General features: G+C 42.8%; 2 protein-coding genes across 3 annotated transcripts; both read right to left on the bottom strand.

Moving 5' to 3' along the window:
* Nucleotides 1-956: 956 nt before the first annotated feature.
* LOC115200817 (extensin-like) lies at nucleotides 957-3,267 on the bottom strand. The gene is made up of 2 exons (XM_029763944.1): nucleotides 3,262-3,267; nucleotides 957-1,700 (listed from the first exon to the last, which is right to left on the bottom strand). Exons 1-2 carry the CDS (start codon nucleotides 3,265-3,267, stop codon nucleotides 957-959), a joined length of 750 nt encoding a protein of 249 aa, XP_029619804.1.
* Nucleotides 3,268-13,982: 10,715 nt separating this feature from the next.
* LOC115201526 (homeobox protein SIX2) lies at nucleotides 13,983-17,514 on the bottom strand. Of its 2 annotated transcripts, none has more exons than XM_029765229.1 (2): nucleotides 16,289-17,514; nucleotides 13,983-14,836 (listed from the first exon to the last, which is right to left on the bottom strand). In XM_029765229.1, exons 1-2 carry the CDS (start codon nucleotides 16,852-16,854, stop codon nucleotides 14,533-14,535), a joined length of 870 nt encoding a protein of 289 aa, XP_029621089.1. In that variant the 5' UTR covers nucleotides 16,855-17,514; the 3' UTR covers nucleotides 13,983-14,532. The 2 variants fall into 2 exon arrangements, with proteins under 2 accessions (XP_029621089.1, XP_029621090.1); XM_029765230.1 differs by having other exon boundaries at nucleotides 16,295-17,498.
* Nucleotides 17,515-17,522: the final 8 nt, after the last annotated feature.

Here is a 17,522-nt window from a genome sequence, read left to right on the forward strand (position 1 = left end):
TGTACTCTACTGTATTCTGAATTAAATCAGAACAAGCAGCTAAATTGTTCATGAAAAACCTTCATAGGCCTACATCATTTTATCAACTAAACAATCCCACCCTCATTTTGAACCCTCCACCTTCCAAATTTGACCTTGAGCCATTCTGTACAGGCACACAAAAGGCAACGTTCCATGTGTCAACTGAACTATGCATTACCAGTGCAATGGCTTAAGGTCACTGACAAATACTCTGACTATCCCTCTCTCTTTCTCTTTCCATCCTCAGTTCTGTGGAGGAAAATTATACCCATGGCATGTTTTCAGCATCTCTCAGTCACTACACAATTGTTCACCATTTTTGCGGGTGCCTAGAAGCTATTGAGGCTCAATGGAGAACTAAATCAAGCAGCAACTGAATGCCAACAAAACAAGAAAGACTTCAAACGGCTGCCACTGTAAAATTTGAGAAGACCTCAGCTTGGAAACCAGTCTGGTGTAAGTTATCGGGAGGGAAGGAGGGAGAGAAACAACAGAGCCTGTGAAATTGGGGGAGGGGAAGGATAGTGAGAGGGAAATAAAACAGAGGGAGGGAGAGAAAGAAAGAGCAATCTGGTTTGCCAGCAGCTACTGTGCAGAGCAGCTGAGCCATGAGTACTAGAGTGTGAATGAGATGTTCAGTTGTTCATTCAGAAAAGCATGTGTGTATGACACTAGAACCCTTTTCACACTATTACGTGACCCAAACTGTACTGTGCTGCCAGCCACCAATTTGTCTCTGTTCCCTTTCAGTCAGTCAACTTCAGTACATACTACGGGGAGTATGTACTGGGCGTGGGGTATGTGGTGTCTCCTGGGCGTGGGGTATGTGGTGTCTGCATGGGCGTGGGGTGTGTGGTGTCTCCCTGGCGTGGGGTATGTTGTGTCTGCCTGGGCGTGGGGTATGTGGTGGCTGCTTGGGAGAGGGGTATGTGGTGTCAGCCTGGGCGTGGGGTATGTGGTGGCTGCCTGGTATGTGGTGGCTGCTTGGGCGTGGGGTATGTGATGTCTGCCTGGGCGTGTGGTATGCTGTCTGCCTGGGCGTGAGGTATGCTTTGGCTGTCTGGGCGTGGGGTATGCTGTGGCTGCCTGGACGTGGGGTATGCTGTGTCTGCCTGGGTGTGGGGTATGCTGTGTCTGCCTGGGTGTGGGGTATGCTGTGGCTGCCTGGTATGTGGCGGCTGCCTGAGCGTGGGGTATGTGGTGGCTGCCTGGGCGTGGGGTATGTGGTGTCTGCCTGGGCGTGGGGTATGTGGTGTCTGCCTGGGCGTGGGGTATGTGGTGGCTGCCTTGGGCGTGGGGTATGTGATGGCTGCCTGGGCGTGGGGTATGTGATGGCTGCCTGGGTGTGGGGTATGTGGTGTCTGCCTGGGCGTGGGGTATGTGGTGGCTGCCTGGGCGTGGGGTATGTGGTGGCTGCCTGGGCGTGGGGTATGTGGTGTCTCCTGGGCGTGGGGTGTCTCCTGGGCGTGGGGTATGTGATGTCTTCTGGGTGTGGGGTATGTGGTGTTTCCTGGGCGTGGGGTATGTGGTGTCTCCTGGGCGTGGGGTATGTGGTGTTTCCTGGGCGTGGGGTATGTGGTGTCTCCTGGGCGTGGGGTATGTGGTGGCTGCCTGGGCGTGGGGTATGTGGTGTCTACCTGGGCGTGGGTTTGTGGTATCTCCTGGCTAAAGCCTCCTGGCTAACATGCTTAACTTCCGGAGAGTGAAACTTACAAGCTTTCCTCCGGCGTTATGGCAACCCCATTCCTATTTTCAGTTTCTAGAGTTGGAGGGAGTGAAGGAAACAAGGTTTGTGTGCACCTCTGATGAAGAATAAGCCCCCCGAGCACTTGGCTGGGGTAACTCCCCTGAGCAAGGGGCCTTGGTACGGGTCTGAGTGACCAGTGCACTCCTCCGCAAAAACATTACTATGACAACAATGGGTACTACATCAGCCATTGCCAGAGCCCCCAGTGCTCATAAAAGGGCTGGACTTCATGCACGCTATACAGTCTCACAGCGTATGTTGGAAGCAGGGGGGCAAGCAGTGTTACACACATCCATGCTACTGTCCCATATTCAGTCTCTAGGCGTCATAAGAAACCAGAGAAAGAGCTATCTGCCTACATCTCAGTGCATTCTGTCTCTAGGTCTCGAGCTATGCTCGCTCACATATCGCGCGTTTCTATCCCCACTGAGGGTGTCCGGGTGCATCTCACAGCCTAATAAGTCAGTCGCTTCAGGTGTCCCTGTCAGACCTACGGGCCATGGCACAGTGGTGAGAACCTCTGCTATTGTCAGGGGTCTCCCATGTGCTGAGTTGTATCCTGCAAGGTGATCACGACAGACGCATCTCCCCCAAGGGGACTTTTCAGGGGGTATGGACACCGGAGCGGAGCGCACTGCATGTCAATTACCCAAAGTATCTGGCACTCAGGCATGCTTGTGCTGGTCAGAACCGACAATATGTCAGTGGTGGTGTGCATCAACAGATGGGGAGGGACTTTATCTCTCCCTCGTAACCTTGGCTTGTTCCCTATTGCTGTGGAGCAGTGCGCACATGCTTTCCCTTTGGGGGACGCATGTTCCCGGTTGCCTTAACTTGGGTGCAGATATTTTATCCAGGTAGAACCCTCTCTTGCAGGAGTGGAAGCTCTCCCAGGTAAGGGACATTTTCGGCAGGGGGCATCGCTGAGATCATTCGCCTTTTAGGCGAGGATCCATGGAAACCTCCGTTGTGCAGGGACCTGTTGTCCCAGGCGCATGGGCAGGTTTGGCAAGTGAGGCCTGAGATATGGTTCCTATGGGCCTTGTCACTAACAAGGTCAATGTGAAGGCTAAAGTTTTACCTCCGAATGTTATTGCTACCATTCAATCTGCAAGGGCTGTATGCGTATAAGTGGCAAGTGAAACATAAAGGACTTGTTCCTTTCAGTGCTCTGTGAGGGACTTCCTTATGTTCCTACAGAAGCATTTCAAGTATTCTCCACTTTAAAAGTGTACATGGCCGCTGTCTCAGCTTGTCATGTGGGAATTGATGGAACCTCACCGGGGTTCCACCCCCTAGTGGTGCGGTTCCTGAAAGGTGTATGTAATCTCGGACCGGTCTCTAAACCAATTGCGCCCACATGGGACTTGCTGCTGGTTTTGGAGGCACTGTGTGCGGCCCCCTTTGAGCCTCTGGAGTCAGTAGATCTGAAGATCCTTTCATACAAAACCTCCCTGCTCATTGCTTTGACCAAGGCTAAATGTGTTGGGTACCTCCATGCGTTATCCGTACACCCTTCCTCTACTCAGTTCTCCCCTGGCGACTCTAAGGTGATGTTGCGTCCAAATGCAGCCTTCGCCCTGAAAGTCATGGCTATGTCCTACAGGTCCTTAGCTTTTGAGCTATTTCCCTTTTTTTGCCTCCTCCTTTTGGTACTGAAAAGCAAGAGGTTACATGCCCTGTATCAAGTGCAAGCTTTACACATGTACATACGGACCAGGATATCCGGTTATGTGACCAACTTTTTGTCTGTTTTGCTAATCCAGCTGGTGGGAGGTCGCTCTCATATAGCAGCAAGGGGCAATGGTTACTTAGCGGTGTACGAGCCCACTCCACCAGGGGTCTGGCAGCATCTTGGGCGTTATTTAAAGGGTTGACTATAGGAGATATTTGTGCTGCAGCGAGTTGGGCATCACCACATACTGTTGTGAGGCTTTAACGCTTTGATGTCACTGCTCCTGGTATAACACACAGTATGCTTACGGCTGGGACAAGGTAACGTCACTAGGCAGCACACAGTATGCTTACGGCTGGGACAGGGTAACGTCACTAGGCAGCACACAGTATGCTTACGGCTGGGACAGGGTAACGTCACTAGGTAGCACACAGTATGCTTACGGCTGGGACAGGGTAACGTCACTAGGCAGCACACAGTATGCTTACGGCTGGGACAGGGGAACGTCACTAGGCAGCACACAGTATGCTTACGGCTGGGACAGGGGGACGTCACTAGGCAGCACACAGTATGCTTACGGCTGGGACAGGGGAACGTCACTAGGCAGCACACAGTATGCTTACGGCTGGGACAGGGTAACGTCACTAGGTAGCACACAGTATGCTTACGGCTGGGACAGGGGAACGTCACTAGGCAGCACACAGTATGCTTACGGCTGGGACAGGGGAACGTCACTAGGCAGCACACAGTATGCTTACGGCTGGGACAGGGGAACGTCACTAGGCAGCACACAGTATGCTTACGGCTGGGACAGGGGAAGGTCACTAGGCAGCACACAGTATGCTTACGGCTGGGACAGGGGAACGTCACTAGGCAGCACACAGTATGCTTACGGCTGGGACAGGGGAACGTCACTAGGCAGCACACAGTATGCTTACGGCTGGGACAGGGGAACGTCACTAGGCAGCACACAGTATGCTTACGGCTGGGACAGGAGAACGTCACTAGGCAGCACACAGTATGCGCAACGCCCAGACTGTCGCATCTGGCGGGGTCAGGTCTGGGTGGCCTGCCATGGGCCGTTTCATCTAGTATCCATTGGGATCAGCTTGGGGCATGATTATATTTCTCCAAAGTAGGTTTTACCGAAGTTGACTGACTGAAAGGGAACGTAACATTATGACTATAACTACTCTTCCCTGAAGGACGGAAATTAGGTACAACACCTGTTTGGCCCCGCATCCCCCATTCCTGGGCTCGGTGAAGAGCGGTATTAAATTGAAGAAACAAATCCGAGCCTCATGCTTATCACCTTGGGAAGGCGGGGCTTCCAGCAAGGCACAGATTTCATTGGCCTTGTCAGGCGTGATTGTTAATCCTTCAACCTATGTCGCGAGAGTGTGACTCCCCATAGTATGTTGTACCTCGTTTCCCTCCGTCATAGAACAGTAGTTATAGTAATAAAGTTATATTCAGTAGTGTGAAAAGGGTAAAGGACTGCTTTTAAATGGATTCTAACCACTTCAGAAGCAAGGGAAATGAGTGACCATGTGAGAACAAGAAAAAGGCAATTGTATCTATAGATATTTATATTTATATATTTATAGTTATATACTTTGCACGATATAGATTCAGTAATTTATCCTGTAAAGTCTTGTGCATAACAAAACCTCCCTATCAACAGATACTGTATTACGATGTAAAGTAATGTATTGGAATATGGGTGCTGGTTAAGCTTCTTTCCTCTAGAGGGTGCAAGTGTTCAATGCATCACTGCCAGGATGGCTCCAAGCGACTCACCTTTGAATAAAATATGGTATTTTGTCAACATTAGGCTAGAGGGTGCTGTTACTCAACAAACTGTGTGTGTGTGTGTGTGTGTGTGTGTGTGTGTGTGTGTGTGTGTGTGTGTGTGTGTGTGTGTGCGTGCGTGCGTGCGTGCGTGCGTGCGTGTGTGATAATGATGGAAAGGGCAAGAGAGAGTGTGTGCTCATTTAGGATTCCACACTTGTCTGCAGTGATGAGGTGTAATTGTTATGGTTTCCATTGCAGCAGGAAGACAGACACACATGCATCCTCCTCCTCATCGTCTTAGGTTGACCCTGGTTCACTTACACAGTCACCCTGTTTAGGCTACCACAGTTTCCTCCTTGTTAGAGTAGGGAGGGACTAGCTGTATCCTAGACCTAAACCATATTATTTACCAATGTTGAAGATGAACTGTATCTCACTAGGTTACCTTATAATTTCCTAGCCCTCGTTTATGGAGCCAACTCAGACATTTCATAAATTCACTACAGGCCCTAAGTGCCACGTATCCATCCTCAATGATAGTTTATATTTATGTTATTAGCATTACAACGTTTTCTGCGCAAATGCACAGACCACTCTTTCAGGTGTTAAAGGTGGTCATGCTCTCTTTATATCTTTGAAAACTTGCCTTTAAAGCACCTAAAGCCAAGTACACTGTATATCAACATAATACACTTATATATATTTTCTTTCTAAAACTGTATTGTCTTGATGCTGCCAACCAACATTGTTTTTGAGTGACAGTGCATTTGATGAGGAACAGTTGTTCTGGGCATCGGTTTGACTTACTCAGTCTACCTAGTAATACCTGTTTGGCTGTTTTTCTGGAAACAAATAAGAGCCAACTGTACACAAAAACTATCATTCTCAGTGATCTGTGATGGAATAGTAGCTATTCCACCTGTTTGTCTAATAGTATCAAGGCTGTAAGGGGTGTTGTGATGTCATAATGAGGTGGAAAATGGCTTCCATATTGATTTAGAATCCTATTGTCTATTATACATAACAATAGGAACACTATGATGAGTATTATGGTGTCACAGACTACAGTCATACATTCTAGCTGATGTCACACTTTGGCATGTGACTTGTTCTATCACAAGAACCTATCATCATCCCCACCCTTATGACACTTTTTGTGTGACTTGGAATAATAATGATATGTTCTATGAAGTGTAAAAATAGAAATCATATGATATACTGAACATTCTGGACTATGCTGTCTATCACAGACTACTGTGATATTTTCTATTTGATTTCAAATGTGAGTTGTGATATCACAAGAACCTACCATTACTACCCCTCTGTCCAGCCACGACAACCATCTATAGAGAGGCTGTAAAAACCAAACAGCATCTTCGACAGTTTAGTAAGATACTATGGATGACATTTTGAAAAGCAGCATCTGTTGTTAGACCAGACCACTTCACTTCATATTCCTCAACCCATCAGTTATTCCAAATAATAGTATCAGTTATTCGAGTGTTAAACAAACCCCCATAGATGGAATGTTTTTTTGTCACTATAAATGCAGTAAGTATAATGAGAGTAACTAGCACCCTTCCTTACGTTATCAAAAGGGCCCCTATTACAGAGACTGATTAGACCACAAAGAATGGAACGGTACACCTAATACTGACACACTCAACGTTAAACCTAAACGAAAAATGTTTATAAAATGTTCATTCAAATATTTTGGGTCTGACAGTCATTTCAGGATAGTCCTAACATAGGCCTATGAAGAATAATTGGACCTAGCTGCTGAGTGGAGATGTAAAACATGTTTATGCTGCCAGTTGATATATAACATCAAAACATCAGCTAAATCCGTTTCAAATATTTTTACTTTCCAATGTAGAAAATACTGTGTGCTATACTTAAAGGTCTGTGAATGGTTTAACCTGCCCATTGTGTTCCAAAGAATAGTGTAGTTATTCTCTGGAGTGGAATGATTTTATGGTAGGGTGTCATATGACACCTCTGGAAAAACTATTGCTGCTGAACTCATTGGAATCAACATGGCCAGCCACATCTGAATTTCTAAATTTACAATTTACGTGAGATGGAGTAGTTTTTCATACAACCAGTTTTTCACACAGCCAGTTCAACTTCCACTCCACTTGTGATAGGGTTCCCATTGTGTTGCGATAAGACTCAGGAGGAGTAGGCCTGAACAGTGACCTTTTACTCAAGCAAAGGTCAGTGTCTGTGATAGGCAACAGAGGTGTACTGTAACTGTATGCGTCCGGTACGGGGGAGTTCAGTGCATTAATGCTTAGCCTCTGGTTATAGCCTATTCCCCTGCCCATTTGAGTGCTCTTTGTTGACCGTAACACAACACCGTCCGTTTCCCCCCCACTGGTTTAATTTGTTTTATGGGATGCACCTGATACACTCAAACTGCATTATAAGCCAAGAAATGTTGTAATCATTGTGTCCATCAATACACATCCCACTGTACCTCACTCCATGGAACGGTTCTCAACTCTACACAAAACATTCCATCACACCTATGTAACAGATAGTTATTAATGAATGTTGATGACTAGTAGGCTACGACAATTAAAAAAAATAATGTATAATTAATATTATAAACCTGGTAGTTTGGGTCCTGGATGCTGACTGACTGAAAGCCGTGGTGTACCAGGCAATATACCACAGGTATGAAGCACATTACTTGTTTACTGTTCTAATTATGTTGGTAACCAGTTTATAATAGCAATACGGCACCTCGGGGGTTTGTGGAATATGGCCAATATACAGCTAAGGGCTGTGTCCAGGCACTCCGCTTCACATTGTGCCTATGAACAACCCTTAGCCGTGGTATATTGGCAATATAACACAACCCCTCAGTCCTTATTGCTTAAATATATAACGACAGCAAGAACAACAATGGATTATTAAAACTAACATTACTACTATCACTACTACGACATTTTACATTTTAGTCATTTAGCAGATGCGCTTATCCAGAGTGACTTACAGTAGTGAATGCATACATTTCATGCATTTTTTAATTTATTTTTTGTATTGGCCCCCCGTGGGAATCGAACCCACAACCCTGGCGTCGCACACACCATGCTGGCATTGCAAACACCATGCTCTACCAACTGAGCCACAGGGAAGCTACTACTACTACTAATACTACTATCACTATTACAACTACTACTACTACTACTATTATTATTATTACTATCACTACTATCACTACTACGACTACTACTACTACTACTACTACTACTACTATCACTACTACTATTATTATTATTACTATCACTACTACAACTACTACTACTACTACTATTATTATTACTATCACTACTATGACTACTACTACTACTACTACTATTATTATTACTATCACTACTATCACTACTATGACTACTACTACTACTACTATCACTACTACTAGTACTACTACTACTACTACTACTATTATTATTACTATCACTACTACGACTACTACTACGACTACTATCACTACTACTACTATCACTACTACTACTACTATCACTACTACTACTACTATCACCACTACTACAACTAGTACTACTACTATTACTATCACTACTACTACTATCACTACTACTACTACTACTACTACTACTACTACTACTACTACTACTACTACTATCACTACTATCACAACTACTACTACTACTAATAATAATAATAATAAAAATAATAATAATAATCATTCTAATAATAATAATAATAATCATTCTTTGGGTGTCTTTTAGTCAATGTAAAAGGACATATTTATATAGCCTGGAAGTTTTGGGGATTAGAATATTCTTTAGTTGTCTTGAATATAATTGGATGTTCTCCTTTGTCAACAGAAGTCCCATCTATGTGACTTTATAGTCCAATAAATATAGGAACAACAACCGAAAATAAACTAAACAGTTGAAATTCCATCCGTCTTGTGCCTTACGTTATCTAGCTAGTATACTCTGGTGACTGGAGCCTGTCAACATGCATATAAACAAACATTTGTGAGTTTAGTATCAGAACACTGTCTCAATTGTACTATAGGTATAGGTAGGCCTAGCTATAGGTCATGTAACATCCTCAAATTCCTATATGTCACAGAATAAAATGAAAGGCAACACCTTCAAATAACTTTTGGTGAAGATTTCAGTGATGATTGTGAAAATCTCTATGTTCTAAATGAGTGTACAGGTAATAGATTGCCTTAGATCCGTTGACGGCCGTGGAGTGTGGCTATATTGGGAGTTTCTCCCATTCTTCTTTGTTGATCCTCTCAAGCTCCTTCAGGTTGGATGGGGAGCGACGCTGCACAGCTATTTTTAGGTCTCTCCAGAGATGTTCGATCGTGTTCAAGTCCAGGCTCTGACTGGGCCACTCAAGGACATTCAGAGACTTGTCCTGAAGCCACTCTTGCGTTGTCTTGACTGTGCGCTTAGGGTTGTTGTCCTGAGCACTCTTGAGCAGATTTTCATCAAGGATCTCTCTGTACTTTGCTCAGTTAATCTTTCCCTCGATCCTGACTAGACTCCCAGTCCCTGCTGCTGACAAACACCCCCACAGCATGATGCTGACACCACCATTCTTCACCGTAGGGATGTTACCAGGTTTCCTCCAGACGTGATGCTTGGCATTCAGGTCAAAGAGTTCAATCTTGGTTTCATCAGATCAGAGAATCTTGTTTCTCATGGTCTGAGAGTTCTTTAGGTGCCTTTTGGCAACTCCAACCGGGCTGCCATGTGCCTTTTACTGAGGAGTTGCTTCCGTCTGGCCACTCTACCATAAAGGCCTGATTGGTGGAGTGCTGCAGAGATGGTTGTCCTTCTGGAAGGTTCTCCCATCTCCACAGAGGAACTCTGGAGCTCTGTCAGAGTGACCATCGGGTTCTTGGTCACCTCCCCGATCAAGGCCCTTCTCCCCAAATTGCTCAGTTTGGCCGAGTCTTGGTGGTTCCAAACTTCTTCCATTTAAGAATGATGAAGGAAATTATGTTCTTGGGGTCCTTCAATGCTACAGAAATGTTTTGGTACCCTTCCCTAGACCTGTGCCTCGATACAATCCTGTCTCGGAGCTCTACGGACAATTCCTTCTCACTCATGGCTTGGTTTTTGCTCTGACATGCACTGTCAACTGTGGGACCTTATATAGACAGGTGTGTGCCTTTCCAAATCATGTCCAATCAGTTGAATTTACCACAGGTGGTCTCCAATCAAGTTGTAGAAACATTTCAAGTATGATCAACGGAAACAGGATGCACCTGAACTCAATTTCGTGTCTCATAGCAAAGGGTCTGAATATTTATCTAAATAAGGTATTTCTGTTTTTTATTTTTAATAAATGTGCAAATATGTCTTCAAACCTGTTTTCACTTTGTCATTATGGGGTATTGTGTGTAGATTGATGACGAAAAAAATAAGGGTGTAACATAACAAAATGTTGAAAAAGTCAAGGGGTCTGAATACTTCCCGAATGCACTGTACATGCCTAGAAATCAATACTGTCTATGCTTATTAACCCCTATCTTTTATTCACGTGTAATTAAAAGCTAGCTACGGGTGAATTGTACCAACATGTCATAAAAGATTTTAAGTGAACATGTTGCTTGGTTAGGAGACTAGCCCAATCACAATCAATAGCATTTTAGAAAACAACAGCGTTGTTTACATAAAAATATAGTCCTTAGTCTGTTATTGATATTTTGTTAAAATCTAAATTTTATCAGGAAAACTATATCAGATTAAATTACAAAAAATAAAACATGAGAAAAATGTCATCCCCAAATCTTGACCAGCACTATATTGTCTAGAATGACATTTCAATTGACTAAAATCTTGCATTTAAATACATATCGGATATACATAATTAGTCATATTTGACAATTACAGAACAATGCGAATGTCATTCAATCCTGCATATGAGTAATTTGACGCGTGGGCATGAACAGAAGAATTAGGCCTACAGACTAATCACATATTCCAATCATTTCCATGATAAAGGCCAGGCTAAACCCATAGTTAAAGTATAAGGGCCCACAATATATTACCTGGTGTAAGGTCTAACAGCAGGCTACACCAGTGCCTGTGTGAGCGAGGTTTCCGTTTGCGTAGAAAGACATTCGCCACTGGATCTGGTGTGGCCCGTGAACCATAAAAAATATTCGTCTGTCAACATTCCTTGGTGGAAATAGAAGAGTCTCACTTTGTATATATGCCATAATGTTATACAATATTGGCAAAGGGGTGCATAAAGATAACCTGTGCGTAAATATTGCATTGCGTAAAGCATGCATTGGTGTCGATGAGAGATATGCGCTATAGTAATGCGTGATTCAACCTTGAACTGAATAGTCATTATATTTATGATTATTTGCATTCTCATTTACTAATTAAGGACTTATTAACTGGCTACTTGGAGTAGGCTCACGTGACCTATAGTGCTTTTTAGAGAGAGAGAACAGTGGAATGTGCAAAAATGCACTATTGTTTATTCTGTTTCCATTACTTTTCGTTGTTGCAGTTTGAGTAATGTTCCCATAAACTGGCTTTCCAGCATTAAATCAACATGTTGCATTGCATTTATAACCAAGGGGTCTGGTTAGCCCAACTCATGCCGAAAGAGTTTTGTAACATTTTATGCCCAAAAGTTTAACAACCTCTCTGCCACTCTTAAGGCACACATGCTGCACTCACACAAACTAGTTAAAATTCGGATTTCAGCTGTTGGAGAAAGAGAGAGAAAGTCAAGAGCAGAACTTTGCACTTCCCAGGAATTAAAATATTTGTTTTGTGAGAACCAAAGTATTTGGTGTTACGCCTATACCCAAACACAGACGGTATTATGGGGCATGGTTGTTTTGAGTATCCACTAAAATGTTTGCTAATAATGAAGTGAGAGAGCTAAATACCAGCGTCAATAACTTCATGGTCCATAAGCCAACAAGGTGTGATGCTCACCACTCAATACAAACGTTTGGTTATAGCCACAATTATAAGAATACTGTGTATAACCTATACATGCACACTTTAAGCCAGCATCTTGCTTATATCTGAATACGTAGTCCAGGGCCACACAGCAAAATCTTTTTTTCTTGTAAAGATCATATTCAGTACATGGAATTGGGTCCATAGGGCATACATTCAATTCAACTTATAATTGCGTAAGGTATCCATGCCTAGGACTCGTGGAAGGGGACTGATTTGAATAAAGAGATGCAACTATCATAACCTATGTTAGGACTAAAACATTTCATATAAAATACCGACAATTCCTGAAAAGAGGAATGAATAGGCCTATGTAAATGTTGTTTTTAGAAATATTCTACAAGACTTTGAAAGTAGAAGAGATTGGATGACGGCAGGTTGTGGGTTGAAGTTGTTCAAACAAAGTGTCCTCTTTCAACACACGTTTCTAGTTTTGTGTTTGTCTCCGTGAACACCGCAATTTTGTTCTCATCGACAAGAGGAAAGAAAAAGTGTCATCACATGAACATCAACCTCCGTTATGGTCTAAATCATTTGTGTCAGATTTTATTGATAATTGGCAATGCACTATTCAGTCCTGTTTTTAAAAGAATGCCATAGACTGACAGCCGTAGTCAGGTTCATACTTTAATTCTATTCCATAGGCATATGACATAGTACTGTAAAAATATCGTAGTGTAAGAAATATTATCTTTGCACCATATACATAGATGAGTAGGCAGAACTGACCTGACACGCATAATACCAAAAAACGGTAGACCCTACCGACTGGGCACACACTGGTTGAATCAATATTGTTTCCACGTCATTTCAATGAAATTACGTTGAACCAACGTGGAACAGACGTTGAATTGAGGTCTGTGCCCAGTGGGTATCTACACCATACTGCAGTCCATGCATGTAGTTAACACACACAATGGACAATGTCCCATTTCAGCAAGTTGCAAAATTGCTGCACTTGTTTTGCATTTAAGATAGATTTCAATAGAGTTTTCATTATCTTTAGCCTATATTGGAAGGGGGGAGGGGGTAATATGTCACGGAATCACAGCACAGCAGTAGGCCTAGAATATAGGCCTAGAATATAGGCCTAGAATATAGGCCTACAGCAAACCTCTCTGTAAAAGTGTAATACGCATAGGCACTGGGGTTCTGGGCCTATACGCGCCATACACCTTCATCATATATCTTCAAACACGAAAATAACAAGACAAGGAAAACGGAATAAACATATAGGCTATAAAAATATATATATTTTACGTTTTCAAAGACTTTGTAGGCTACTTTGAAATGTTGTCTGGTCACATAACATTTCGAGAAATGATATAGACCCAGGTCTAGGCCTAGAGTAAGAAAAAAAAAAAAAAAAACAGGTCTCATATCGGCTGCCTTTGCATCCGGTTTAATGGCTACCTTAGCCCACTTGATAGCCCAATGTTGCAACACGATACTATCGAAATCGGAATCATAACGCGGAGACGTAACACAGATGTATTTTCAGGTTAGACATTCTGTCGCCTTTCCAAAATAATGAATCAACGAAAATCATGCTCCTCCTAGGCTACTTTACGCACTGGTTGACATTATGGTCAACAATATAGTTTAAAATGTGAGTGTGGTTCTAAAGCATTTTGCAAAACATCGTATGAAATATATCTTAATGGTCAACTATGATGTGCAAAAACAAACTCCACACAAAAAAATGAATTGCCATTTTTCAAACAAAAAGCTGAAATAATATAAATCAAACAAGTTCTCCTTTTAAATGAATGCATTTCTTTTTTTTATTGTAAAGGGTATATGAAACTATAGTGAGATCGATTTGTTTATGTTTTATTATTAATCGCAGAGTTATCATGCAGTCGCTTTCCAAATGAAAATACAAATAATAAGATATTATAATCTTTAATCGTTCACATACGGCTCTCATGATAGTAAAACACTTAAGCGATGATACCCCAAAACAAAATCAAACTGAATATGGCTCTCTTGGAAAACCTATGTGTAAACAAAAGGTCATGGGGTACCTGACTTGGAGTTTACGCATCTGTTGATATCTATCCCCTAAAATAATAACGATAATAGTAACAAGAATTAAGACATTTTATTGTTATTGTTTTCAACAATATAACATGTTATTACATTCCGGTAAAATACCTTTCAGCTAAACGCCTACCATCTCACCTCTCACCGTGTGAGCCACATTTTCCTGACTGTCTTTTCGCCTTTGCATCTCGCCTCAGGTGCCTGAAGCTTTTCTCAAACATCCACGTAACTCAGAAAGTCCCTTTCCAACCAGGGTCTCGTGTTTAAGAGCCGAGGTCGACCAGGTTGGACGACATAGGGTTCAGTATAGTATCGTGCAAAGAGTGATGATGGTGCACAGAGTCATGGCTGGACACTGGCATGGCGCTAGGCCCGGGTGGAGGCGCTAGGCCGTGCATCTGCAGCCCCGAGTTTGAAGCGATGAGCATAGCCGGAGTCGACGAGGTGTTATCCGGAGTCCCTGAAGGCGTTTTGTCGTCGTCTGAGCTCCCCAAAAGTGTTTTATTTCCATTCATGGAAGAAGTCAATGGGTTGTGGCTGTTGGTGTTGGAGTTTTCGTTGTTTTCCCTGTGGAAAGGAAAGATGATAATATGGTAAGTCATAATGAACCCTATATTAGCCCATATTGTCAGGTAGCCTATACAAACATGCATTCGCTTGCAAACAACAAATAGTCTTATCATAATTATACCGAGCTATGTTTGGATGAACAATTTAGTACAGATTTTAATATACAAGTTTTAGGCCTATAGACTAAAAGGAACTGGTAAATGAGCAGTGTGGGATATGTCGACGCCGTCATCGGTCTCCAGGATTTTTAATAAGAAGTTATCATATAGCTAGGCTATGCAAGTTAAACAACAACGTGTGAAATTCATGAGTCAAGGCCTATTTGAAACTAGTAACAATGTTAGATTTTCTTGCATCATCTAGTTTCATTGTGCAGATGTTGTTTGCCCGCATAATAAAAACGGGAGAATCTAAGTTCAGGAAATACATACAGGGTTATTTATACCTATGCATTTGGTGGAGTGTGCATGCAACTTATTTTTGAATTCACACAGACGCAAACGACACACCCCTAAACAGAAATGCAATGTGTGAGAGATTTATATTAGTACCTTTACTGTTGCTATATAATTTATATAATTAAATGATTATTAGAAATCTGCAGTGGATTTAGCCGTTTCTAAACACATTTCATCAATCACCACCCTACCCTTAATGAGGACGAATAGACGAATTTGTCACTACTGTATTTCACCAAGTCAATGTTAGAAAAAAAATATGTTAAGCCATTTGAACTATATCTAAACTGGTGTAGGCTATTAGTTTGGGCCTATGGGTATGAAGGCATAATGGAAAACCTTAACTGTGTACACACAAGCTGGCAGGCGCAAATGACAGGCCCAATTATTGCTAAACGTGTATTAGGCATACATTTACAGTCTGAATCCCAATGACTCATGGTTTTAAAGTGGAAAGACATGATTTACGCAGTGGTTTCAGTTTGAATTAGTCGCCAGCGGGAGAAAGCAGACACCCTCCGAGTGAACACCTGACTAAATACATATTAAAGCTCTTCTGTACAGTATCATTTCGAAACTTGAAATGTAGGCCTACAAACAGCTCATTAAGCAATAGCAAAATAACTACCACCCTCAAGCAGAATAAAAACGTCTTGACATTCAAGGAACTTTTTTGAAACGAAATATATGATCTACATTTACATACTTTCAGATGTGATCATGAAGCCAGAGTTAATATTTGGCATCTGTTGATTATGGATAGTTTAAATGGCAAAATAAAAGCATGGTATTAGTTTGCTTTAGCTATCAAAGTTAGAATGATTATCAATGGTAGCTTATAATAAATTATACTATAGTTTACCGTACCCTGATTTGAAATGAGAGGTTAGCATATATAAATCAGTATTTCCTAACAAATAATCCAAGTTAAAGTCAGCGTCCAGACTTTTACGCAAACAAGCAATAAGACAAGGAGTAAACATTCACTTACTCGTACCTTTCCTTAGCTTCTGCCGCGCGGTCTCTTTGCCGTCTGTTTTTGAACCAGTTACTGACTTGCGTGGTTGTCAACCCGGTGCCTTCGGCGAGCTCCCTCTTCTCTCGCGGGGAAGGGTAGGGGTTATGCGTGTACCATTCTCTGAGTACGCTCCGGCTCTTCTCTTTGAAACAGTAACTTGTCTCCTCGCCGTCCCAGATAGACCGAGGCAGGGGGAACTTTCTGCGGACGCGGTACTTTCCCACAGCCCCGAGAGGGCGGCCTCGGAGCTTCTCCGCCTCGACGTAGTGCGCTTTGAGCCACAGCTGCTGCAGCTTCGGGTGATTGTGAGGGGAAAATTGGTGGCTCTCAAGAATCTTATAAAGCTCTCTGAAATTTCCTCTGTGGAATGCGACCACAGCTTTAGCTTTGAGAACACTTTCATTTTTGTGGAGGTGCTCACACGCGGGTAAAGACCACAAAAAGCGCCCGAGCCGTTCAATGTTTCCACCCTGTTGGAGGACCTCGCAGACGCAAGCGACTTGCTCTTGCGTAAAGCCAAAAGTTGGAAGCATAGACATGATTGCAAGTTAATAAACAAGTATGTTTTTCTCTACTTACACGTACCCTTTTATGGCTAAGACATTAAAGCAAGTAACCGACACTGTAAGTCCACAAACGACCATGAAAGTCTCCAAAAGTAGGCTGTATCAAAAATGACGAGGATAAAATCCAATCGAAAAGAAAATATGAAAGTCCGGTTTATGAATAGCAGTACAAAATGCACAGCATTCCCCTCAAGGTACACCGAGAGAAAGTGTTTACTCCTTCCACAGTCGTTCTCCACCTTTTCTATGTCGTTTCAACATTACCTACTCCTGAAGACCAGGCTCGCTCGCTTGTTTTAATAATATTATTCTAAACTGGCAAGAAAAGCGATTATGTGAACTGTGATTGGTTGGTTATCTGACCCGGGGATGGTGAGGATAAGACAATAGTTTTAGTCAAATTATTTGCCATGGTTACGCTGTCATTCAATGTAACCCGATATGGGTTGAGGTGGCTCCCTGGCCCCACTGACTGATTGTTCCCTTCTATTCAAGCCCTCCAACCAATAGAAATATTGCCCAGATTTTTTCCTGTAAATGGGTTTTTTTTCTCTCTCATGTTTGACAGACACTCGAGGCAGCCAAAGAGCGCGAGGCTGTGTAGCAGTGATCCCTCTTTCTGGGGAGGATGGCGCCAGAGC

Source organism: Salmo trutta, chromosome 10, assembly GCF_901001165.1.
Source record: "Salmo trutta chromosome 10, fSalTru1.1, whole genome shotgun sequence".
In the NCBI taxonomy this organism is placed as follows: domain Eukaryota; kingdom Metazoa; phylum Chordata; class Actinopteri; order Salmoniformes; family Salmonidae; genus Salmo; species Salmo trutta.

Excerpts from the sequence above, each read along its gene's own strand:
- LOC115201526 (XM_029765229.1), bottom strand. The coding sequence starts at position 16,854 with ATGTCTATGCTTCCAACTTTTGGCTTTACGCAAGAGCAAGTCGCTTGC. Across the intron at positions 14,837-16,288 it reads GAAGCTAAGGAAAGGTACGA|GGAAAACAACGAAAACTCCA; the intron begins GTAAGTGAATGT and ends TCCTTTCCACAG.